We start from the raw sequence: 26,756 nt of genomic DNA, 5'->3' as shown, positions 1-26,756 counted from the left end.
CATGGTGATACCCTGTCTCTAGTAAAAATACAAAAATTAGCCAGGCATGTTGGTGGGCACTTGTAATCCCAGCTACTTGGGAGATGGAGGTGGGAGAATCTCTTGAACCTGGGAGGCCGAGGTTGCAGTGAGCCGAGATTGCGCCCCTGCACTTCAGCCTGGGTGACAGAGCGAGACCCTGTCTCAAAAAGAAGCCACACAAAAAACCTTCATGTAGCCTTACTCCCTAGCTGGTTCTCTTCTACTCTATCATGTTGGGAAGAGGAGCCAAGATCACCCCAGAATGACTGAAATAGCAAGAGGAAGGCAAAATGTCCTAAAGCCAATTCCTAGACACTGAGACTTTTGTGAAACCATTAAAAAAAAAAAAAAAAAGAGTGTATCATCTGAAGGCATCAATAAAAAAAGAAAAATCCCAGCACTTTGGGAGGCCGAGGCGGGAGGATCATGAGGTCAGGAGTCCGAGATCAGCCTGACCAACATGGTGAAACCCTGTCTCTACTAAAAAATACAAAAATTAGCTGGGCATGGTGGCACACACCTGTAATCCCAGCTACTTGGGAGGCTGGGGCAGGAGAATCGCTTGAACCCAGGACCTGGAGGTTGCAGTGAGCCGAGATATCGTGCCATTGCACTCCAGCCTGGGCGACAGAGCGAGGCTTTGTCTCAAAAACAAACAAACAAAAAAAGAAAAAAACAAAATCGGTGGGTCGTAGCCCAGGTATTACTGCAGAACTGACATTTCGAAAGAGTTAGCAGTTGTCCAGATATCACAAGCCATAGGACCAACTTCTCATGACTCCAACCTCAGCAGCACCAGACTTCATGTGGTCCGTCTGCAGAAAGCAGGTCCTCATATGCTTGGCTGGGAAGAATGATGTCAAGCCAAGTCCATCATGGTCCCTAACTTCTTGTCCTAAAATAAGCCTGAACCTTGTCCCCATGCCTGGCTCAACTCCCATTCTACTTCAGGCATCAGAATCACAACTCTACATTTCTCATCTAGCACTAGGGACTACAAGTTGTGTGGCAGACCTTCAGGCAGCTTCTAGGAACACTCTGGATTGAAGTGGAAAGGAAGCATTTCCTGATTTCATTTCCTAGCTGTCTTTCCTTCTCAGGTTCTTTGGGCCATGGGGCATTTCCTAGTGTGGGCAGCTGCATAAACTGTGTGGAGTGTCAGGCAAGGCTGAGGGGATTCAAATATGGGAGAAAGATGCACAGTGCAGGCGCAGACCCAGAGCCCAGCCAGGGTCAGTGCCCCGAGGGGAACGATAAGGACCTAGGAGGAAGTGGAACCAGAAGCTGGCTGCTTCCCCAAGTGTGGGGTCATTTGGGCTGCGATTTCAATTCCGTTTTCTCCTTTGGCTCCTCCATGCCCCAGATGAATTATTTTCACTGAAAATGAAATGCCTATGGCTACAGCCCCACTGAAAGTGTCAATCCATGGCAGGGCCCAGGCACTTGGGGCAGGGGAGACTAGGACAATGAAAGACAAATCAAAGTAACTTTCCAAATCATGCCATTTATTTTTCCTTAATGGATTTTACAGCTCATCTGAGTCTCTGCTCTGTTCTCTGAGGAGCTGTAGAATTTGTGTCGATGCCCTGTGTCCTCCGTCCTTCCCCAAATGAGCACACATGCAGGGCAGGCAAGAGCATGCTGGATTTGTCTTAGTTGTTAATTCACCTTCTGGCTTCACTGTGACACACATTTATCTCTACATGATATTCTCAAGAAAAATGATTAGGACAGAATCACAGCAAGGAGTATGGAAGAGAGGGAGTTTTTTAAAAAGTCCGTGGAAGAGAAGCAATGAACCACCAGGGTCCTTTAGGTAAAGGACCCCCACTCCTCATCTCTTTCTCTTCATTCTTGATCTTTCAAAAAGAAGTACAGGAAGAGGTCTAGGCTAGCAAGGGTGCTGGTAAGCTGCACCGTGCCTCTGTACCCATGAACAAAAGGCACCCCTTCCTGTAGGAGGTGTAGCCCTTTCCATGGGGCATGGCTTGGAGGGGATGAAATATCCTCCAAGAGTTCAGAATCCCCTATGGGCCCTGATGCCGATGGAGATCAGAGCCTCTCACAAGGAGGTCCCAAGCTGGTGACCTGGGAAGGGAGGCACTGATGCTCTGCCTGGCTGCCAGGGGTGTCCTGCCACCATTCCACATGCAATCTACTCCTTGCATCTTGGACTCTGCTTTACTTCATAGGGCAGGGATGTAAACACGAAGGAAAGAGGTGTGGCACAGGCACAGTATTAATGTGCAAACCCTTCCTAACGCAGGATCCCCATTGACTGCCTGGGACCTGGCTGCCTTTGATGGTGTCGTGTCTCATCTCATGAACCAAGATGGCAGGAATTCTCTGCAACCAACCTTGACAGGAAATCATCCTGGAAATCTGCTGCTTCCTTAATTCATGGAAGAAGCAGGGAGGAGAAGGGAGATGGTCCTCTCATGAATGTTGTGCCATTCAGTTGAGAGGCGTCACGGTTCGTTCACCTGACAGTTCAGGGACTAAGGCTGGGTGGACGTCATTTATGAAGTATATTACAGGGCTGCAATTCACCAGCTACCAAGCTGGACTCTTTGCTCTGGAAATTTAATGTGTGGCAGCTGTGTGCAGCCGGTGGTGTCCAGCATTTTAAAAAGGTCAATTAAGAAACTGTTGGTGGTGGTGCAGCTAATGACAGCCCAGAGGGGTGAGCAGGGCGGAGTAAACAGAAGGGCTGAGACGTATATTACTGGAATTGAAGTGTCCAAGTGAAGCGTGGTGGGGAGGAAATCTATTGTCACAAGCCATAAAGCACATCTGAGTTTTGCAGCGGAGAGCAGTACAGCTGTTTCCCTCCCCAGGCAGCGCTGGGGGCAGCCAGTGAATGGAGGGCTCCCCGACAAAGGGGACACCTGCATCAGCTCCATCAATTTGCAGACAAAAATTCGCTACCCTCCTCGCTGCCTGCTCCTTTGCACTTTTCGTTTTCCCACGTGGGGAGCACAAGGCAGATGCTGGAGTGATACTCAGAATGTGGGTCATGTTCTAGAATTCCATATTTTAAGCATTCCCGAAGCAGGGCTCCGCCCCTCCTCGCTGCGTGTGGGCGGGCGGACAGCCGGGAGCCTGAGAGTCAACCCGGGCCAGCGCTCTCCTCAGAAGACATCCGCTCCTGCCTCGGCGCGCGCACAATGCAGGCTGCGGATCAGACCCTTTACCCCTGCGACGGATAAAAGAGCGACGCGAAACCCTTAGAAAAAGTCTATTTCGGACTGTGACAGAATTGGCTCATGGTTGGGGGAAGGCACTGTGTGGGGCTCTTTTTAAAGAATCAGACAAAGGGGTCTTAGAATAAGTGCAGGGCTGCTAGGACAGGCTTTTTTTTTTTTTTTTTTTTTGCCACATCTACCTGTCAAGCTAGAAATTCAATAGAGCAATGGGAATGCTAATTGATATGCAAAACAGGTCTAGGGTTCCTAGAAATGTCTAATGATCCTCCAATTCATTATGAATGCAGAATTAAGACATGCACTAAATGAGATGGGAGTGAGAACACCAACCTTTTTGCTTTTCCTTTTAAAACCTGCTTTGAGAAACTTCACAGGTTTTACGATTTAAAAAAGAGTATTGCAATCAGTGGGTTTTGTCTTTCACACACTGGATTATTTATTATTAGAAAATAGCTTCTATCAGCTGTCAGTACCAAACAAGTTGAAAGGAGTGAGCGTCTCACCATATTTTTTTCTCCTTAATGATATTTAAATAAACAGCTCACTATGTGGAGAGTTGCCATGCCCTTTTTCCCTTTAAAAACTGAATAATTAAATGAAGTTTAGTAGAAAACATTCTTCAAATATGACTTGTTCTGCATCTGTTATGCTGTCTCCTTGGGTAACGGACGGAAAAAGATGACAAAGACCACTCAGGCTACCAAAGTACTCCAAAGAATCCATAAGAGAAACTGAGAAACAAATAAACTAACTAAAATAAGACCCAACCAAACCAAGAAACCAGTTTTTATGTTGGCTTTTTGATTTTGATTATCATCTAAGTTTAATATATATATATATATATATGTATGTTTGAAATAGTAATAAAAAAGGAAGAATTGAATTGCATCCGTAGCAGGACAACCTTCCTCATACGTTAAAGAGGTGTTCAGAAAATTCCATACAGTATCTGCTAAATAAACATGTTTGGCAGCTTAGCAAATATCATATGATTGCAGCATCCATGATTTGAAGTAAAACAGCATTTGCTTTCTTCTGGCGGAGGTCGTTGCTCGGGGTAATGTGCTAACGCGCTCTGGATGTTCTTAGACCCACAGGCTTAAGGAAGGGCTTGGGGGTGGCTCAGTGCATGACCCCAGGGCAGACACTTCCAAACCCCAAACAATGAATCAACCAACCAACCACACAAACGTCAAACAACTGTCTCCTTCGAGTTCCTCTTGACCGAATGGAGGCCCAGCAAGGACTGCTGGTTAGAAGGTACATTGACAGACTTTGGAATGAGGAGAATCACCCTCTGATTGGTCCGACGCCACTCATTGTACAATCGACAGTGGTACCTAAATGACACCTGGGGGTGGGAGAGGAAAAGGAAGAGAAAAGAATTCAGGTGAGCAGAAGTGGATAATCAATACAAGAAACAAATACGTCATTTGAAAGAGCTTCAAAGAGCTGGCAGCACTAAAGCAGGGCAAGAACCCTGGGCAAAATGGCTCTGGCATGCAGTGAGTGTTGAGAGATTGGGCAGCAGCCAAAGAGCACCCTATGTGTGGACACATGGGCAGGGCTTGCATGGTGGCTTCCTTTGTTCCTCCTCATACTGGGTAAATTCAGGATATAAATGGGAAAATGAGGTTCTTTCTGAGTTTGGATTTATTTTTGGACTAGTGGTGGATACAATGCCAGCCCTTGCCCAGCTGTGTGACCTCGGCAATGCGCCTATCAGGTGCCTAGGTTCTTCTCCATTAAATGAGTGGGATGCTAGGGCTTCACGTACCTTCCTGCAAGTTAGACTCTGCATAACTCAAAGGATCCCATTCATACTATGATATGAAGGACACCCTTTGTACTGTCCTGTGGACAACCTGCACAACAGCTTGATGGCCCCAATGGGTGATTCCTGATTGCATCCAGCTCTAGCATTCTACAGCTTCCAGTAAGGAAATTGCAGCATGGGCACTAACTCCCCTAATAAATCTTCTTGAGGGGGTGAGGCATGACTCCCTTGGGGGCCCACTGTGCCTCAAGCTTACCCACATGGCACTGAGTGTCCTGAACAGCACTGTGCATGTTTTTCTCTCCCCCTGCACTAGAAGCATCTTGAGAGCAGGGGTTGTGTTATGTTCATCTTTGCATGCCCAGCACCTGTTACAGTGCCTGGCACTTAGGAAGTTGCTCAAAAGAGTTTGCTGAGTAAATGAATGAGTGAATAAGCATCCTATATTTTCTGATTGCAACACTGCTTCAAACTTAAGCCTCTCCTTTTTTCTTTTTCTTAGATGGAGTCTTGCTCTGTCACCCAGACTCGAGTGCGGTGACATGATCTCAGCTCACTGCGACCTCCGCCTCACAGGTTCAAGTGATTCTTGTGCCTCAGCCTCCTGAGAAGCTGAGATTACAGGCATGCGCCACCATGCCTGGCAAATTTTTGTAATTTTAGTGGAGACGGGGTTTCATCATGTTGGTCAGGCTGGTCTCGAACTCCTGACCTCAGGTGATCCACCCACCTCGGCCTCCCAAAGTGCTGGGATTACAGGTGTGAACCACCGTGCCCGGCCGAGGTGCTCGCTTTTTATGTACATACATTGGAATGAGATGCTTAAACCTGTAGTCTGTTTTGGAGAAGGCCAGCGTAAAACATTGATGGACTGTCCAAGAAATTCAGAGTCTGATGTGTAGGTAAGTGCTGGAAAGGAAGGAGCCCATGAGCTTGGAGTGACAAATCAGGTCTGGGCTGTTTAATTATCTGGGAGTGGATGGGTTGTGTTGATCCCACTAAAGGTCTGTGGTGGTCAGAAAATAGGCTGGCCTGATGACTTGGGCTCAAGTTTCTGGAAGTAGATGAAAGTGCAGGCCCTTGATCAGAATGGGCTTTTTAGTCTTCACGGCAGGGTCATGAAATTCAGGGCCACTTATTCAAATTTCTGAGGCTAGAAAGCAGATGTCATGGGCTGAGTGCCAGAGAGAGTTGAGTATGAAAATATACGCTTTTAAACTCACACAGATGTGCTTTTCTTCAAAAGTCCCTAAACATGCCAAAGTGGATCATTTTGGGTTTTTTTTCAAGCTTGATTCTCTTGTATCTATTCTGTCCTGCTGCTGCTTGGTGTCACTCACGAATGTAGGAGAGGCAGGCTGGGAAGCCAGCTGTTCAGGGCCAACGGCAGGAAAGAGGTGGAATGCAGACAAGTATTATACTAATAAGGAACTCTGGCAATATAAGAAGTCTGGAATCTGTGAACATTACAGGAAAGCTGGATTTCAAATAAAGAGTCCCCTTTTCCATGATGCTGAGAGCTGCGCACACTGGCATTAGTAATTGGAGAAGTAGCTATGAGTGCAGGCCGCAGGCTCCAGAGCCAGGCACACGGGCCTGGAATCTGCATCCTCTACTTAGTGGTTGCATGACTTGGGGAAGTTATTTGCTGTCAACAAGCTTCAGTTTCCTTGTTTGTAAGATGTGAATAATGATACTTGATGTAATGCATATAAAACACCTAGCACAGGGCACAGAGCATACATTTTAGTGTTCTTGGGCTGTTATTTTGTGTGTCTTAAATATAAGAAAGAATTTTGTGACACCCTTTAGATACAGGGTAACAGAAAAAAAAAAAAAAAGAAGAAGAAGAAGAAAAAGAGAGACAGAGAGGGATTGGGCTATTTTCTTTAAGGCTCTGCTCTCAGCGTGGTCCTGGACCAGTAGCAGGCTGCATCACCTGGGAGCTTGTTAGAATATCAGAATTTCAGGCCCCACCCAGACCTAAGGAATTAGAGAGTGCAGTTTAACAAGATCCCCAGGTGATCCGCATGTGCATTCAAGCCTGAGACGCACTGCTTCAAGGAACACGGGGAGTCAACGACTTAGCAGGTCTCCTGGTTCTTTGGCCAGGAAATTTAAAAATTCAGCCCACTTGTGTAGACAAACAGATGAGATCTTATTATACATTAATCTATTTTAATTGTGGTTAATCACCACAGTCTGCAGGCAAATTCAATCAATAAAAAGCCAGCATCATAAGAAGACGCTTCTTTGTCAGGGAAAATAAAGGCAGTTGAACACAACGCCAAGGAGACCACAGGTTTGCATTGCCCTGGGTTAATGCTACTTCTCTAGATGCTCCAAGACACTGCGTCCCTGCAATGCAATATAATTGGAAAGAAAGGAGGTCTAGTTTAGAAGAAGAATAAGGCAGTGAGGAAAAAGAAAACATAAAATAAAAAGATGCTAAAACAATAATGTCAGGAATTTCACTTAGATATTTCTTAAAGTTTTGAGTTTAGGAGAGAGGAGGAAGAGAGTATAGAGCCACTATTCTAAAAATACTACTCCTTATGGGATGGGCTTCCTGAAGTTTCTTAGTTTATTCATCTAACTAACCTCCTATCATGGGCAAGTCTGCTGTACAAAGAGCTGTGATCACATGAATATTATGAGAAGGGTTAGAAAATGTTAGCATCTACTCTTCCCATAAGGGAGGTGACTGTGGCTGGGGCAAAGGTGTGCTATAAAGTCACAGCAGGTGGCTGGGCACATGGCTCACGCCTGTAATTCCAGCACTTTGGGAGGCTGAGGCGCGCAGATCAACTGAGGTCAGGAGTTCAAGACCAGCCTGACCAACATGGAGAAACCCTGTCTCTACTAAAAATACAAAATTAGCTGGGTGTGGTGGTCTATGCCTGTAATCCCAGCTACTCGGGAAGCTGTGGCAGGATAATCGCTGGAACTCGGGAGGTGGAGGTTGCGGTGAGCCGAGATCACACCACTGCGCTGCAGCCTAGGCAACAAGAGCAAAACTCCCTCTCAAAAAAAAAAAAAAAAAAAACACAGAAGGCTTTGGGATATCTGATTACATATTTTGATTTTGCCCTTTCTCTCTGGAAGTGATGGTGTGACTTAGGGATATAGGGATATCAATGGGACGAGGCCTTGGCAAACGGCCTCCGCAGCAATGTGCCCAGCTCACCTATCTATCTCTCATTGCCCTCAGTGAGAGAGATAGATATCTCTCCTATACTGGGGAAAGGAGCATAGGAGTGAATTGGTCATGGGGAAATACCGCTGAATACCCTCAGGCTGCTCGTAGGCCTTGTGGGGGATGTGTCTAAAGCAGCCCCACAGTGAGCCTTGTTGGGACAGCATTCCATTGGCGGTTCCCCTTTTATAAGAAGAATTTAAACAATCAAACCATGGGACCAGGAATCAGCCTTTGAGGAACCCGGTTGCTCATTCATTCCCTTCTGTGCTGGACACTGGTTGCACCAGTGATGTAGTGAGTGGAAAGACTTCCTATACACGGTGCCTCAATTCTCCTCTAAACTCCAAACTGGGGCTAATACCAAGTCCATTACCGACAATTTCTTCATGTTTAATGTGGACTCAGTTCTCAGCCAGCTGTCTTTGTGTCTGTCCACGGGCTTCAAATCACTTGTGACATGGATAGTGATGTTTCTGGGACACCTCTACCTGAGCTCTTAGGGTGGAGCTGGCCAAGGCCCTGGCCTCCTGGGGCCCAGGTGTGCTCCTGGAACACAGCAGGTTCCAGAAGGTGGGACTCCCTGAGGGTGTGTCAGGGCTGGACCTGCATTGCCATGTGTGCCTGCGAGAAACTCCAAGGCACTCTGAGGCGTGCAGCATGAGCGCTTGTCCTTCTTCACAGTACCAGGGAGGCCCTTCCAGGAACGGCTCCTCTGAGGACCCAGGCTTGGACTGACACCGTGTTTGTTTATCTAAGACATTTTCACAGCATATTCTCCTTAAGCTTGACAGCTTGTTTACAATGGGTTTCTGCTGCAGGGCAGTTTCCAAGTGCTGTCAGCTTCTGAATTACGGCTCTTGCCAGGGCTGCTCAGTACAGCATTTATCTGGGATGGAGTTATTCTATGTTCAGTAACCTATTGCTGAGCTGACTCCACAGCACGTTTTTCACACCAGTCAAAGGGGAGAGATGCCTTCTTTCCCTGCCCTAACTTTGCATTCTATACAGGCAGGGGGAGGGTGGAAGCTGGCAGAGCAGGGAAGCCGCAGGAAGGAGCCTGGGGCCAACACTCTGCTAGGTGCTTGCACGTATGTTCTCAGACGTTATCTCACTCTTTGCAATAACCCATTGACTCAGTGGTTATCAATTATTTCCTGTATTTTTTTTTTTTTTGTATAAGAGGAAGGATGAACACAGAGGTTAAGTATCCTATTTGAATTTACACTGTTATTAGGATGCTAAATCTTGGGTTTAAACACAGGGCCCTTGGATTCTAAATGCATGCCTAGCACCGCCAGTGAGAAATATTTCTGGAATGAAGTATGTTACCATTTTCCTGAAAGAGCCTAGTCTAGGTACCTTTTCCACCCAAACCTTTCTTTCACCTGGGATGGGAGATGAAACAAGGTCACATCCATTTTTTTCTCAAGATAACCTTCTTTCTTTTCTTTCTTTCTTCCTTCCTTTCCAGCCACCTATCACCCTGTTTCTTTCTTGTTAGATAAGTGTATGCTTCACAAAGCAGGATTTCAGAAAGGCCTTACATTGGTTTTGAAAGCCCAGCATTTAAGTTCACTTCATCCATCCTTCATCATAGGCACTCTTCTAAAAAAAATTGTAGACTAGAAAACCTCTAAACATGGCAAGAACTTATATTATTCTCCAAAGTACTTTCCCATATACATGTTGACTTAAATCTCATAACCCCAGGGGAATTTGGCAGGATGGGCATTACCAGTATTTCCACTTGACAGATGAGGACACTGAGCCTCACAGAGGTCAGATGACTTTCCCAGAGTGGTGCTGTGGACCAAGAGTTAGATGGTGCTGCTTAGACTCCTTCATTTCTTATTTCTAACCCTCCTCCCATCACAATGGAAGCTTCTGGAACAGCTTCATTGCCTGATTAAAAATGAACCAGGACGTACTTTGGAAGCATAGACTATTTTTTTTTTTTTTTTTTTTGTGAGGTGAAGTCTCACTCTGTCGCCAAGGCTGGAGTACAGTGGCATGATCTCGACTCACTGCAACATCTGCCTTCTGGGTTCAAGCAATTCTCCTGCCTCGGCCTCCCAAATAGCTGATATTACAGACATGCACCACCACGCCCGGCTAATTTTTATATTTTTAGTAGAGACAGGGTTTCCCCATGTTGGCCAGGCTGGTCTCAAACTTCTGACCTCAAGTGATCCTCCCACCTCAGCCTCCCAAAATGCTGGGATTATAGGCATGAGCCACTGCGCCTGGCCGAAGTGTAGACTTCTAAAGGAGGCAATAATAGTTTTGCTTGGGGCTTCATTAGCCTGGGAACAGAATGTCTAAATCAACCATAAGACTCAGGTAAGTTCTTAGCATTAGAACACTCCCTCTTTATTGAAACTGAAATGTATCTCCTTACTGTTTGAACACTCTCACTGGAGGGGAGGCGCAGAGCTGGAAGAGCCATATGATGAAGAAGAGGGAAATGAATAGGGTCTTGGGAGTGGCAGCTGGAGGAACAGGGTCTGGGAGACAGAGAAAGGGAGGAAGTGTATGCTAGAAGCAGCTTCCACATGCTGACACTGTGCTATGGGATATGGGAATGGTACCTTTTAGACAGGAAATACATATTGAATAACAATGGAACGTGCTCAGATTAGAAACGAGCAGGCACAGGAGAGTAATGCCAGGAAGCAGGGGGCCCAGCTTCTGAAAATATTCTAGGAGACAGTGATGTCCTTCCCTACAGCTCCCAGAGGAAAGCATAAAGAGAGAGATCAAATGTTGCATTTTGTGGGTGCTGTCAACTAGTACTCAAGCAATCAACCTACTGCATGAAGTTAAAAGTTAAAAGGATGTAAAAAGGGATATTTAAAAATTCTTCCTCATATACAGCGAGAACACTTATTGGGAAATGGCCTTTCTTTGGTGGCAGCTTCTCAGCTAGATAAATTAGTGCTTTTATGGGCAGCAGAGTCAATATCCCAACACACAGAATAATCACCAGGCAAAGTGCGCCTCCACGTCCAACAAAGACTTTAGGCTGTGTCAGGACGTAAGAAGAAAATAACCAGCAGGGAGGATTCATGGTCTGTGCAGGCAGTGACAGCAGCAGCGGCCAAGTGCATCATTCATAATATACTACAATCCCAGCAAAAGTGAGAAATATAAACAAGAGAAAGAAAATGCCATGCCTCATAACAGATGGAGTCCTAGAGTACTAGAGGAGGGAAACGTCCAAGGTGTGTCTGTGTCTTTGACTGATGGACACCCAGAAGCTGAGCTTTTTCTTTATGTGATCTGCCTTAGCATCACAGACACACACACAAAGGCACACACACACATAGTCATAAACCACATCTCACGCTCCCGCCAGCATCTGAAGGTCTGCTTTCTACCAGACAGGTGAGTGTGTTACAGACAAGAAGAAAGGCCTGTGCCAGCGGTGAGGCTGCCAGCTCCAAATGGCCTGAACCCCAGCCACGGCCCATACTTACTAGTGTCCAAAAGAGGTAAATAGTGAAGAGTGCGACAGTGAGTGCAATCAGCCCGACGGCTTCTAGCCGACTACTAAAGTGCAGGTGGTCCACGGCGCCCCGCAGGCACAGCCAGCCCGAGATGGTGGCCAGGGGAGTTATAAACAAGAAGCACACCATGTCGCCAAACAGAGTCCGCTTCTCATGCTGGGGGCCAGGATTTCTCAGCCACTGCCAGGTAAAGGGAGACAGAGAAGAGCAAGGGAGAAGGTTAAATGCCAGTGTGGAGTGGAGAAATGCTGCTCTGAAGTTATCTTTGCCTTCAGAACCTTGGGAAAAGGCATTTCTGTCTTGTTATGAGATAACAAGGAAGCGTTCAGGGCTCATTCCTATGCCCCACCCCCTGAATAATAATGATATGATACAAATAACAATAATAATTTATAGTCTCCTTGCTGTAGATGACCTACTTTTTGTGAAAATAGTCGTTACTATTCTGAATCACAATGATCCCATGTGGAAGGAAGAGAGAATGTTACTGTTGGAAGGTAACAGCTGAGGTAGGATAAGCTCAGTCACGTGTCCAAAGCCTTCCAGTGTCTTGACCCTGGGAATGTGTGCAGGAAAGGGTTGGGTTGCTCAACCCCTGCACATTCCCAAGACAGGCCTATTTTTAGGACTGGCTCTTGACCAGCTCCTGAGAGATGAGCTTTGAGTCCTAGTAATATTTTGCCTCATAAGACTATTTTGCATGCCAGAGGCCTTGGGCCACAATACTAGTATGATCAGATACTTTATGTCAACAATGTGATTTATGGTGAACACCTCTTTTTGCCCTGGGAGGCTGGAGTTTGAGTAGCTGAGGTCAGTCATGCAGATATTGCATGTCTGTGTGACTGATCCCAGTCAAAATCCTGAATACTAAGGCTCAGGTGAGCTTCCCAGATTGGCAAATACTTCGCACATGTTGTCACAAATCATTGCTGGAAAAATTAAGCATATTTGTTTGACTCCACTAGGAAAGGACACCTCGAAGCCTGTGTCTTGTTTATCCTGGACTTCGCCCCATGCACCTTCACCCTTTTCTGCTTTTAATCTGTATCCCTTTGCTGTAATAAACCATAACCATGAGTATAACAGTTTTTTTCTGAGTCCTGTGAGTCCTTTTAGTGAATAACTGAGCCTGAAGATGGTCTTGGGGAGAGCCAACATAGAATAAGACTCACCTGATGCCGTGAACTCATTAATGCCCTCTCTTGGCTTTTGGATTCTGAACCTCCTCACTTAGGAACATCTCTGACATCTTGATTATGCTACCATCTTGACTGAACCAATCCCCAAAAGGATGGGGAAAACCTCATGCTTGTTGAAAGACTAAAGATAATTTCTACAGTTAGGAAAATAGGATGGCTGTCCTCCCATTTGGATACCTGCTTAATGCCTGCTATAATGCTTTCCAAAATCCATTCGACAATATATTTAATTCAGTGCTTACATACTGGTGTCAATTCACATGGGTAATGAGGCCTAATAGCTTTTCTTCAGATTAGCATTGAAACACTCTACAGATAATTTGACATTCCCATCTCACTGTTCCATGTAGTAACGACAGAGTCAAAGTTGTCCAGAGAAGGAGTGGGGTCAAACACAGACAACGAGGAGAGACACTAGCACACTCTGTCTTCCATTTTGTCCCTACCAACAAACAGGGACCTAGCATTGACTGTCTGCTGATGTGTGCCCAGCAGTGCCACACAGCTGGCTTGCCAAACAGGAGCACTGGCCACCGAGGAGACAGCCCAAGCGGCCAGGGCAGCAAATCCTACAAAACCACCGGGAGGAAGGGAAGGGCCATGATGGGTGAGACAAGAGTGGCTGGGGCTGACAGGAGAGGGAGGGGAAGGCCATGCTCCAGGATGGAAAGACAAAATAGAAAAGCTGCACAGAGGGAAACAAGTTGAGGAAAGAGCAGTGTAAGACCTGGCAAAACCCCAATGACTGAGTAAAAGAGGCAGGTGGTAAAAGGCACCAAAGAAAGTTTTCTGGGAGGTGCCCTTCCTCAAATGTTTGCATGAGTCCCCAACATTCCACATTTCAGAGACAATCCACCTTAAACATGGGCTGAGATGGTGAATACAGTCAGTTTCACCTCAAAAGTGGACAGAAATAAATATTAAAACATAGATAATGGGGAGCTGACTTGTCTGTGAATTTAAATACTGCATTATAAATATTTAATGTAAATACCAAAATAAGTGCAAATGATATTATTAATCCTGCATGTGTTGTCATGCCACCTCAGACATCTCAGCAGCTTCAAAGAAGTTCAAAGAGCTCTTATTAATTAACATGTTCTTGCCTATTGCCTAAGTACTGGGAATATCACTATCAAGTGGAGAGTAGAAATAGGGCATTATTGTATCTTAATTTTACAGAGGCTCAGTAAAGTTAAATGTTGGTGCCAGGTGATTGAGAAGCTGAACTGAGAAGAGGATCGAGATCTCTACTCTTATTTAGATGTTAGTGAATATTCAAAAATTAAAATTGCAAGACATTCAGACATCCAGATTCTTAAACAATGGTGACCAAATTATAGCAAACCAACCCAATTCTCCTCATGGTTTGGGTTTTCCCTGGAAGCAGATAGACATCTGGTGTACTCTTCTCTGTACCTCCATTTTGGAACAGTAGGCCCTGAATACCTATGCTACCTATGTACACAGAAACGCTGACCTCATTAGTTAAGATTTCCCTTCCTTTCTTTGGCTTGGGAATTCTGGATACATTTTATTAAAACTAATTCAGTACTTTACTTATTTATGTGGCCCTTGACATTACCCAATGAAATGACTTAGATATGGAAGGAGAGGAGGAGGTAATTATGAATCAATGTTTATCTCTGTCTGATGCAAAATAAATGTGCAAAGACAAACTAGAGATTATAATTGCTTGTTCCCAGTTTCCTGTTTTCCAATTGTTCTTTGATCTTCCGTATTTATGTGCCCATGATCACCCAATAAGATGAATTCTGCACCTTGTTAACTCTAGTTTTGGGGAGTTCAGCTTACTCTTTGTGTTGTTTGCTGCTGGTTGTATTTAGGTATGGAGTACTTTACATGGTACTATTATGTTAAATTATGTATCTTCTGCAGAGCTCCAAATGTTATCTATTATACAAAGGCAGGTTTGTGAGCAAGATCAGTAGCAATCATCCATCCTCATTGAGGAAAAGAGAAAACTACCCTTGGCTATGGTAAGAGCCACTAAGTATTCAGATATATCCATAAATCAACATAGAATATTAATATAAGCAAAGTTTATAACAGATAAAAATTTGATTACAGTTTATGTTTCTAGCAATATGGAATTGTCTAAATAAATTATGGAATTTACTTAACATAGAATACTATATATTAATAGCAATTTCAAATGCTAATGTACATTTTATATTTACTGGCATGACATATTGCTGAGCAGAAAAAAATTCTAGTGGACAGAATGTATAGTATGATCCTATATATGTAAGACATAGTTACACAGAGACAGACATTTACATTTACACACACATAGTGTATTCACATAAAGAACAGGGGGACACCTAGCAAAATAATAGCTATTCTTGGTGGTGGCACTGTGAGTGGTTTAAAATTTTTTTTGTACATTATTTTCTTGTTTTTGTAAAATGAACATGGATTCCTTGTATAAATATATGTGTATATATTACTTGTGTACAAAACAGGGAGAGAGACAGACACACACAGAGTGAGAGAGAGGGACAGACAAGGCTGTCAGGGGAGGTAGATGTCTAGCTAGCGAACAGCAAACTAAAACAGCAAAACAGCTATTACTGAGAGAAGGCTGGGGCAGGCTCAGTGCTACAGCTTGGAGTTTATTATGCAATATCTCACTGAGTCCTCACAACAGTCCTATGTAGTAGGTGATAACAGTATCCCCAGTCCATAGATATAAACACCAGGGAGGAGAAAGTTTAATAACTCACCTAAGGAGAGATAGCAAGTGGGTATCAGAGGTGAGATTTAAAGACATGTGAGGAAGAACCTCACATGTCTCTTCCTTGTTTTCCTAGTAACATTTTCTTTTTGTACCAAATGGCATTTGTGTGTGTATGCTTGTGTGTGCAAGGTTTTTTAACTTTTCAGCTAGGTGGGACATATTTAAGTCCTGCTGTTTTATTGGGTACATCTGGTAACTGAATGTTTAGTTGGCTGGCCAGGATGTGATCATGGTACTTTTAGAAAATTTTCTTAGGCTCTTGTTCTGGTCTGTGTCAATTCTTTTGTCAAACCACGATGAGGTCTAATTTCCGGGTGTTTAATCTCAGCTACATTATCATGCATTGTGACCTAATTCATAATAGACAAGGGGTTGACCTCCTCAATTATTATTCTATTACATTTTTGGCTCTTATACCTTCTACCTTTCTTATCAGTTATGGGGTATATACATTGACTATTATACCTGTTCTGTAGTAGTACCCTCGTCTCCTGAGCATTAATAAAGAACAGGAAGAGGCAGAAGGCAGGCTTGTTCGTGTGTCTGTCTTCCTATTCAAATTTACCTTTATATCACTGGTGTCTAGCACAGGGCCTGCCTCATAGCAGGCACCTCATGCTAAATGAATGAGAAGAGCTTACGTCTCTTCAGCCCCTACTATATGCCAAGCACTATCTTATATGCTACATCTAATAATTCATTTACTCCTCAATAATCTTAGAATCATTATCATTGCCATTTTATAGATAGGGAAAATGAGACACAGAGAATTTAAATAACTTACACAAGATTGGTCGTGGCTTTGGTTCATGAAGTCTAGCTCCAAAGACTGCCCCTAACTATTCTATATCATAGTTCTTAGTAAAGCATGGGCTCAGGAAGTAGCTGGATGGAAGGGGAGGAAAAAGGTTACACCTTAACTGTACTTATCAGTACAAGAAGGAATATTTACTTACCGAAGTTCCTCTGGTGTGAGATACCAATTAACTTATCCTGCCCACTTGTGGACAGCTTTTGCAGCTCAAATGCCGTTCTTGAAGGGTCTTAAGTTTGGTCTTAGTCCTTGGCTTATACTTGGTGGTTAACTATATTTTAAAAGGCAAGGTCAATGATTGAGACTAGTAATTTTTGTGGCATTTTTCTCCTGGTGGACCCACCCATACGGCTGCCAGGGGTTCTGTGGGCAGCCAAGGGCACCCTTCTGGCATCTTGTTCTCTGGTTCTATCAAAAACATGCAGTACAGAGATCATGCTGTTGAAAGCCCCAGCAGCTGCCTATTTTTCTGTAGAAATCTCGTTCTAATCATTTAACTTGTTTCTGAACCATGAGGTTGATCACTTCTTGGAAATAAGTACAACAAATAAACCAGAAAGCCCCATCATAATCAACACTGAAGGGCCTGAGACAGAAGAGGGGATTAAAGCAGCACTCTACTACCTTGCCACAGCATCATTCACTGGCTGTGAATGTACATCTAAGGTAAGCCAGGTACCAGTGGCTACTTTCAAGGTGGGTTAAGTGTGGATTTGGATTTAATTACAGTGTCAATATGTTAAATCCCCTACTGGTTGGTGGGGAAGAGGGGGTGCTGGAGGTTCTGTGTTATAGAACTTTAGACTCTGCCTCCCAGGCTCTGAGTTAATCAGCTTAAATCCCAAAGGTAGACAGGACACTGTGCAGGTCAGTTTGTACTAGAACCAGATTACACTCTGGTGGCTAATAGCTCTGATCGATTACAACCTTCCCCATGAATCTCCTTAATGAGAAACCACCACAAGAATGAAAGAAACTGATAGAAAGGAAACCATAATAAATTTATGGAGCTGGAAGAAAAAAAAGAGAAGGCATGGTCTCACAATGTTTACTCATTTGGGTTTATCTGCCCGAGTCTCCTGTTAAGCTGACACTTGGCAGAGTTATTAACCTTGCCTTTCTTGAGATGGGTCTTATTCTGCAAGCCCAACACATTCTACACTAAATTCTCGCTTATCTGGGGAGCCGGAATGTGAGGGCGGCAGTGTAATGATCAGAAGGTAAGTGATAGGTCTCTTGCATGATTTAAAATTCAAGATGAAAGTTGAAAATCATGCTTTACAGTTAACTTGAAACAAAGTAGAGAATAAAAACAAACTCCTACTAGTGTTTTAAATCCCTGAACTCCACAGTCTGTCAATGAGTTTCCAGGACAGTTGAAGACGCACAGAAGGAAATTCTGACTCCAGGGGACCTTAGGAGATGCATGCTTCAGATATCCATCAAACCAGGCTTGTAACAATGCATCTCAAAGGAGAACTTTACAGAGTATTTGCTCATGCCTTGGCCTCTCTCCAAACCTCTAGACGTGCACATTCAATGACCCAGTCAACATCTCTGCTTAGATGACTAATAGACAACTCAAACTTAATCTGTCCAAAACAGAACTCCTAATTAGCACGTACCTCGTAACTCCTTTCCCCTAAGTCTCCTCCATATCAGTAAATGACCATCCACCCCTGTCGCTTAGTCATCCTGTTCCACTCTGTGTCTTTCCTCCTGGGCTAAGGGACTTGCCCAGGACATGGTAAGTCCTATTGCTACTGCCTACAACATATACCTGGAATCTGGCTGCTTCTCTCTGCCCCACTACTGACATCCCAGGCTAGGTCACCATCTCCTACTTGGGAGGCAATAGCCTCCCTGCTTCCACTCTGGCCACCCTACTGTCCAGTCCCAAAACAACAGTCAAGGTGAGCTTCTAGAAATATAAATCAAATTAGGTTGCTTCCTTGCTCAAAACTCTCCAATGGTCATAATAAAATCCAAACTGTCTACCTGGTGCTATAAGCCCTGACTTCATCCCTTCCTACCGTTCCCATGTCTCCTGCTATCTCTCCCTTCATTTTCAGCCTTTGTGCATATTCTTTTTCAGCTTCTCGTTATTTAGGTCTCAGCTCAAACGGCACCTTCTCATGGAAAACACTCCCAGTACCTGTGAATATTACTCAGCTATATTTTCAAGAGCACAGAACGCTCTCCGAAACGATGCTATTTCTTTAGTTGTCTATTTGGTTGCCCATGTATTGCTACCCACTTCAATTTTGTTTATTTTAATACGCCTTGATCTAAGAACAGCACTGGAACATAGGAGATGTTTAACAAAAATGAATGAATAGGCCGGGTGTGGTGGTTTATGCCTGTAATCCCAGCATTTTGGGAGGCTGAGGCAGGTGGATTGCCTGAGGTCAGGAGTTTGAGACCAGTCTAACCAACATGGTAAAACCCCATCTCTACTAAAAATACAAAATGAGCCAGATATGGTGGTACATGCCTGTAATCCCAGCTACTTGGGAGGTTGAGGCAGGAGAATTGCTTGAACCCAGGAGGCAGAGGTTGCAGTGAGCTGAGATTGCTCCATTGCACTCCAGCCTGGGCAACAAGAGTATTGATTTAAAAAAAATCTTGATTTACAAAATAAGTCTTGATTTACAAAATAAGTCTTGATTAAAAAAAGAAAAGTGAATGAACAAACATCTGAGATGCTACTAGGCCTGACCAGAAATGATCTTACAGTATTAGTTAGACTAGTTAAACTGATTGGAAAGAAGAAACTTTGTTGGCATATAAACATCAAATTGTCAAGTTAATTGCTTTTAGCCTTCTAGACTAGAGATAGTATTTCTTACATATTGCTCTTCTTAGGTTTCCAAGAGAAATATCTATACACTGTTTTGTTGCTACAAGATGAAAAACCTGTAGTTTCGATGCAAGCTTTTTTCCCTAAGATGTAAGTAACCATGGAACATCTATTTTTCCATAGGTCATGAAGTCGTATGAGAAACCCAATAAATTATTCAAGATCCCTTGTGCTGTTTTAGTCACAATTACTATATATATATATATATATTTCTTTTTTTTCCTAGAAGAAACCTACCTTGAAATAATTGAGAAGTGTACATACCACATGTCCTCTTAAAAGTTATACAACTCCAATTCAACCAAAAATATGTACTGAGTGCCTATGATGTACCAGATATTTGTACTGAATTTGGTAACACCAGGTGTTGTTACTGTTCCCATTTTGGATTAGGATATGAAGGCTCAGTGAGGTTAAGTTCCTTGTTCAAGGTTACATGGTGAGGAGCCAGTATTTGAAACCTCTAGCCTAATGCTCTTTCAATTCTTTCTTTTCACTTACTTTCACACTACATAAAATCTTGATCCCAATTTTTGTTCCCTCCTGCAACGGATAAAGTTCAAGAAGCAGCACCTTGCTGGGGATAAGATATGGGCTCAGAGGCAGGGGACAGGACACCACTTCCAGTTGCCCCACATTCTGGTTCCCCCAAATGCTGTGTGGCTTTATGAAGTTCTTTAGCTCTGTTGTGGAGTCAAAAATGGGAGTCTACCTCAACAGAGTAAGGATGCGGTGGCTTTGATGGAGTGGTGAAGCAGCCTCTCCTGTTGTCAGAGCAATGCTATAGAACTCTTAAGGTCTCATTTTAGTTCAAAACATCAGGCTTAAGTAAAGGATTTCAGGCCAATCCTTTTCTAGGCTTCAAGTTTGTGTGCCCAGCTGCTTACTTGATACGTCTCCATTTGTGCAGCGAACATGACAAGCTTTACAAGATCCACCGCAGAACATGAGATTCACCATCCACCATTCCAACTCCCCCACAAACAGATTCCTCTCTCAGGGTGGCCCATACCAGCATGTGGGAACACCAACACCTGATGGCTCTCATAAACAACCTCAGTCCCATCCTTATTTCTCTCTTTCTTCATTCCCCTTCCCCCTATATCCAGTCTATCAGCAAATGCTGTCAATTCTTCCAGAATACATCTTGAGTATGTTTGCATTGCTCTCCCTGGTCACCACTATTCCCTTCCAAACCCTCCTCATTTTTTACCTAAAAGATGGTACCATGTAATAGTCTCCTTACTTTCTCACCCTTCCACTCCTGTTATCCTAGAATCCAGTTTCTATAAAGCAGTAAATCATGACACTTGTCTAGTTTAAAATTTCCCAATGGCTCCCCATCACCCTTACCTAACACCTCACCATGGCCTACAGAGCCCTGCGTAGTTTAGCCCAGGTGTTTGTACCCTGGAGTCCTATCCACAGATAGGATTCACAGGATCTATGGTTTTGAATGGGAAATAAGAATCACGTCTTTATTTTCACAAACTCTAATTAAAATAGAACATTCCACTGAGCGATGCAGAAAATCTAGGTGGCATCAGCAGTACCTGCGACTTTGTCACTGGTAGAAATAGAAATATGGATATTTCGTATCACATTACAATTGTTGCAGATATCTTGAAATATCATTATTTTAATGTTAGTTATTAGATCTGCTACAAAACATGCTAAAGCATCATTTACATTTTATATTACAACTGTGTCTTTTACATATTTTGATACCCGTATTTTAGTGTAAATGGCTTCCTTTGCATTCCTGTGTATTTTATCTTATGCAATTAAGAACATGATTCTGAGAAGGGATCCATGCGCTTCAACACATTGCCGAAGGGTCCAGAAAAGTTTAAGCACCTGGTGCCTAGCTCCTCTGTGCTCTCATGCAATGCTCTCCTGCAGTGTTTCTTTCTGCCTCAGAAACACCAGACTAGCTCCTACCTCAGAGCCTTTACAGTGGCCATTCCTCTGCCTGGAACTCCTTTACCCATGGCAGGTTCCTTCTTATCAGCTGTACCTTTGCTTGAATGACACCTCTTCAGATGGGCCTTCACAAACCAGCACACACAAACCCTCACCCCAGTTCTTCTTTGCCACAAAGCCTTGATTATTCCTTTATCACTTTTACCACCACTACCAGAGACAATCTTGTTTATTTATTTAATTGTTAATTCTGTTCCTTCCTCCCCAGCAGGGAAGCTCTGTTAGTATATGAGATTCTTCTGGCCTGTCCACAGCTACATTTCTATTTCTTAAATATCTAATTTGTGCTTGATAAATATTAGCTGAAGAAATACACAAATCCTTCTAAGCCAGAGGATCACTTTGGGTAGACATCAAATGAATATAACTGAAATGCATATATAAGACCATTTGCTTGGACTCTTCCCATTAAACACAGTAATTTTTGCCACACACATGTGCATAGCAGTTACTTTGGCACTCACAGCTGTGATCTGGCTGAAGCATAAAGTCATATTCAAGGACACCTTAGAGATTTGTGATGCTCCCTGGAGGACTTAGGCCAATAAGCCAATTAACGGGCTATAATGCTCCATAAATACTATGCTTATGCCTGGGACATTATAATTTGGCTCTGACATTATTTAAACAATGCTACACACACTCACACCAATGGTTTATTTTTCCAAAGATTAAATCAGTGGCACAACAGGATTAGATGGCAAATAATTTTATATATTCACTTGTAACTTCAGACATACACAAAATAAAAATAATCTCTCTCTAATTATTTTAGATCATTACAGCATAGGAGTGATCAACAGCCAAATGGAGATTGCTTATCTGAAATATGAGAAGATACTTCAGAATTATGTGGCATATCTGATCATGTAAAGCAAGAAACATGAGATAACCAAGATAGAATGGAGAGTAAGGAAACAGAAGTTTTAAGAAGAAAATGATAAAATGCACAGTACCAAAAGTGGATATTATTTATTTTGGGAACAATAAATTCATACTGTGTGGTTTTTCTTTTTTTGAGATGGAGTCTCACTCTGTCACCCAGGCTGGAGTGCAGTGGCACAATCTTGGCTCACTGCAACCTCCACCTCCCAGGTTCAAGCTATTCTCGTGCCTCAGCCTCCTGAGTATCTGAGATTACACACATGCACCACCACGCCCGGGTAATTTTTGTACTTTTAGTAGAGATGGGGTTTTGCCATGTTGGCCAGGCGGTTCTTGAATTCCTGACTTCAAGTGATCCACCTGCCTTGGCCTCCCAAAGTGCTGGGATTACAGGTGTGAGCCACTGTGGCTGGCCCTGTATAGTCTTTTATAAACACAAATAGCTCTCATTCCCCTGATCTTGCTTCATTTTAATTCTCACTGGCCTCCAGACTGGAAGGTTACTGTTGTCTAATGACCACTCTGTCAGACTGCTGTTGGAGTCTGGGTTTCTGAACATTTGAATAATTACTTTCAGCAGAAGTACATGATCATGGGATACACTGTACCAGGACAGTGTACCAAATAAGAGCTCCTGCTGCAGCACTAGACAAAAGATGAGAATATGATAAATAACAGGAATATGAACAATAAATTTCTATTTTGATAATATGGATGTTTGAAGGAATAGAGAAGAAGAAATAACATTCAAAACCAGGTTTTCAAAATGGTACTACACTTACATATCTGTGTCCCTCAGGTGTAGTAAGAATGTGAGTAAGAAAACTATCCAAGCAGAGTATGGTGGAGGGATTTCAAGGAAATACAATGCACGTGTAAAATAGATGACAGAGCAGACAATGTCACCACATGCTCCCAAAGTAAGCAAGAATGGGAACACTTTGAAAAAGGGGAAATTTCTTCTAAATAGAAGGACCATGAAAACAGAAGAACTCTTGGATTTGCAGTCCCTGTAGTCCAATGTTTTGCTGCCTAAAAGGGCCCTACATATTTAGGAGGGCCTGGCTGACTTGGCTGACATTAGATACATCCTAGCAACTAATGGAATAGGAATCACTCAAGGCTCCACTTGAGGCAGTGGCTTAAGTTCATGCACCACGATGGAGGAGATTAGAAGAAAAATCTCCTCATTTTCGTTCTAAACTCTGTCTTTGAATTTCAAAGGGAGCCCACCACCATTTAAGTAATTTGGAATGTGTGAGGCACTCCCTGTTCACATTGTCTAAGCTGTTCATGATTTTCAAGATTTCAGACATGCCCCTCAGTAGCATCCTCACATCTAGATTAGTAGCATCCTCATATCTCTCACTTTCTGTCCAGTCATCTGTGCTTACCACTCCCCTGGACATTTTGGATATCTTTCACTGGGTATGGGGCCCAGAATACCAGATTACCAGGTGAAGACACCTCACTATGTTATCTGAGCAGACGGCAATGGTCTCTATTTTGCTGGCCTTACTTCCTTTGATTATGTTTAATGTTTGCAGATCACTTTGCTATAAAACAGACTTGTCTTCAGAAAAGACATTCTTAAGGGGTAAGGGGCAACAGCTCAAATGACATGATTCATGACATCAGGGACTGGCATTTATAGAAGGGCAGGCAGGAAACCAGCTGGATGAATAGAGTTGCGGTCTGTGGGAAAGCTCTACTCCAACTGGGAAACACATATACAGTTTTAGCTTGAGTGATCCTGAGACATGCAACCCCTAGGTGTCCCTATGGCAGTACCAAGCCAACCATTAAGGAACCCAAGTTAATAACTAGCCCAGTGTCTGTATATGTGTATAACTGAATCACCAGCTCTCCCTTTAAGACTAACAAATCATATCCACTGTCATGGTACCCACAGAAGTATACTATGGCCTTCTCATGGAAGAGGGAAAATGCAGTGAAGTGTTGAGACCTTCTCTCACTTTTCATACTTAAGGCATTTTAAGAGTGCAAGAGACACTTTTAGAAAAATCTCTGTTTTATAGTTTACATAATTACCTTTCTAGGTTAGGGGTACTCGACTTAGGGTATAGGCCTTCAGAAAATCTGTGAATCAAAATCCCTTTGAACCTGTATTTGGACAATGGATGTGTGTATATTTTGGGGGAGATGGTTCAAGCTTTTATCAGATTCTCACACATATCTGAGATACAGGAAAGGGTAAGAGGCACTGTTCTGGAGCATTTCCCTAAACTACCTTGAGACAATCCTTGGTTCAATCGAATTTCTGAAGTTTGAGAATTTTTGTTTTTTTTTTGAGTTTCGCTTTTGTTGCCTGGACTGGAGTGCGCAATGGTGCAATCTCGGCTCAACGCAACCTCTGCCCCCCAGGTTCAAGCGATTCTCCTGCCTCAGCCTCTCGAGTAGCCGGGATTACAGGCTAATTTTGTATTTTTAGTAAAGACGGGGTTTCTCCAGGTTGGTTAGGTTGGTCTCGAACTCCCAACCTCAGGTGATCTGCCTGCCTCAGCCTCCCAAAGTGCTGGGATTACAGGCGTGAGCCACTGCACCTGGCCAAGAAATTTAAGAATACAGACATGGTTGCCTTCTGAGAATCATCATTTATCCTTAGACCCTGACCTTCTCCTTATTCCTCAAATAAAAATTAAAAAATCAACCTTGGGTGCAAAATGTGAGATTAAAAAATTAACTGTATAGTTTTAGATAACACAGGACAGCAGAATCAAGAAAGCATCCAAATTAAATTAATGGGCTTAAAGGAAGGAGAGGGCTCTTACTGAGCAAGAATGGCAAAAATTCAGATAACATAAAAAGTTCAATGTGCAAATGATATCCATAAAAGAAGAAAGTAAAAGATGAACAGTGATAGGGAGAAAGCCAAAGTTTAAGAGGGGAAGGAACCATTGACACCTCTGGGTGAGCTTCCTCATTTATATCCACAAATAGGAGACCATTAGAGCACCCAGAACAGTGCACAGGGTAAGGCCTCAGGAAATAATTACTAGTAATAGTAGTAGGAGGAGTATATTAAGGTAATCAGGATGTTAAGGAAAATAAAATCAGAAACAAAAAATATAGCAAGGAAGGTATACCTTTTCTATAAAATCTGAGACTGGACCTTGTAAACATTATGTTAAGTGAAGGAAGTCAACCACAAAGGTCCACATACTGTAGGATTCCATTCATAGGAAATGTCCAGAACACGCAAATCCATAGAGACTGAAGATAGATTAGTGGCTGCCTAGGCTGGGGGTGAGGGACATAGAAGGGACGGCTGGAGAGTGAAGGCTGCACTGTATGAGGTTTCCTTTTGGGTGATGAAAATGTTCTGAAATCAACTGTGGTGATGACTATACAACCGTGAAAATAGAAAATACCATGAAATTGTACACTTTAAATGGTGAATTGTACGGTATGTGAATTTTTATATCTCGATAAAGCTGAGACTGGAAGACCCTTTAGTTAAGGAAAATCTGAAGTATCCTATAGATTTCTCTAAAGAAACCCTCCATCTTGCATACATTCCCTTATGTAGGTATTTCCTTTATCTTGCCACATCTTCATCTAATAGAGTGATTTTTCAGATACATATAAGGCATGTCTTAGAAACAGCTGAAGTAGGTATATTTTGATAAATGAATTCAACATTAAAGTCATAGATTTTTAGCAGATAAATCAGTGTTTAGAAAAATATTGGAGCCATTTATTACCTCCATCTCTCATGCCTATTCTCCCATCACCTACCAGCTACATAATGCAAAGAGCAAAGCCTTTGGAAGTGGTGAATTGTGAGGAAGGGCCACCTTATTTTCTAGGATGGTGCATATTTTCCCTTCATCTCCCAATTTCTGCTTTACTCACTCTTCCCAGATATAAGTCCTTAAATGCCTATAAATTCTATTTTACAACTTTCCTGCTGCTCCTACGTGCCAGCATTTCATATAAGCTATATTAGCCATTTTCCCTCAGAGCCCTAAAAGACTTTGAACCTCACTACTTATTCCAACTTTCTATTTATAATAGCATCACTAGAGGTGAAGCAATGATGAAATAATGAGTAGAAAACATTTCATTTTTTTCTTGTAATCTGACCTCAATCTTCACAAACAGATCTTTATACATCTTCATAAGTGGCACATCTAAGAATTAAACTTTTTTTTTTTTTTTTTAGTATTCCAAACTAAAAGCTTCAAAAGCATATTTTTTCTCTTTCGTATTATACAAGCACAACATAACTTTCTTCTCATATATCCATCACAGTGTAAATCTATCCCTCTAACTCTGTAATAATGGGTTGCAAAGAAACCGTTTTATCCCAAACAATCTCACAGGGTTCCTATCTCTTCAAGAAAGGAGGCGGGCAGTGATGAGGCACGCCACAGAAACACACATTCCGTGAAGAATGAGGAGGAAGGCAAAGCCTTAAGACCTGACAGGGGTCTTTTCTTATCTTCCCCCAAATCTGCTGCACCTGTCAAAAAAAGTGAAGCAAAGAATTGAGGGAAAGCCACAAATAATTGAAGAGAA

General features: G+C 43.0%; 1 protein-coding gene across 2 annotated transcripts in view; it reads right to left on the bottom strand.

Annotated features, from left to right (window-relative positions):
• Positions 1–1,510: 1,510 nt before the first annotated feature.
• MARCH3 (membrane-associated ring finger (C3HC4) 3, E3 ubiquitin protein ligase) overlaps positions 1,511–26,756 on the bottom strand; it is a 149,516-nt gene continuing 124,270 nt past the window's right edge. The window contains exons 4-5 of one of the 2 annotated variants that reach the window (XM_011981202.1): positions 11,680–11,889; positions 1,511–4,578 (exon numbers count right to left, since the gene is read on the bottom strand). In XM_011981202.1, the coding sequence (XP_011836592.1) occupies positions 4,420–4,578; positions 11,680–11,889 (369 nt within the window). In that variant the 3' untranslated portion in view covers positions 1,511–4,419. The remainder of the gene's footprint in view (positions 4,579–11,679; positions 11,890–26,756) is intronic. The other variant, XM_011981203.1, reaches the window with a different exon arrangement.

Source organism: Mandrillus leucophaeus, unplaced genomic scaffold, assembly GCF_000951045.1.
Source record: "Mandrillus leucophaeus isolate KB7577 unplaced genomic scaffold, Mleu.le_1.0 Scaffold221, whole genome shotgun sequence".
Lineage (NCBI taxonomy): Eukaryota > Metazoa > Chordata > Mammalia > Primates > Cercopithecidae > Mandrillus > Mandrillus leucophaeus.
This window is presented reverse-complemented; position numbering and strand designations above follow the sequence as displayed.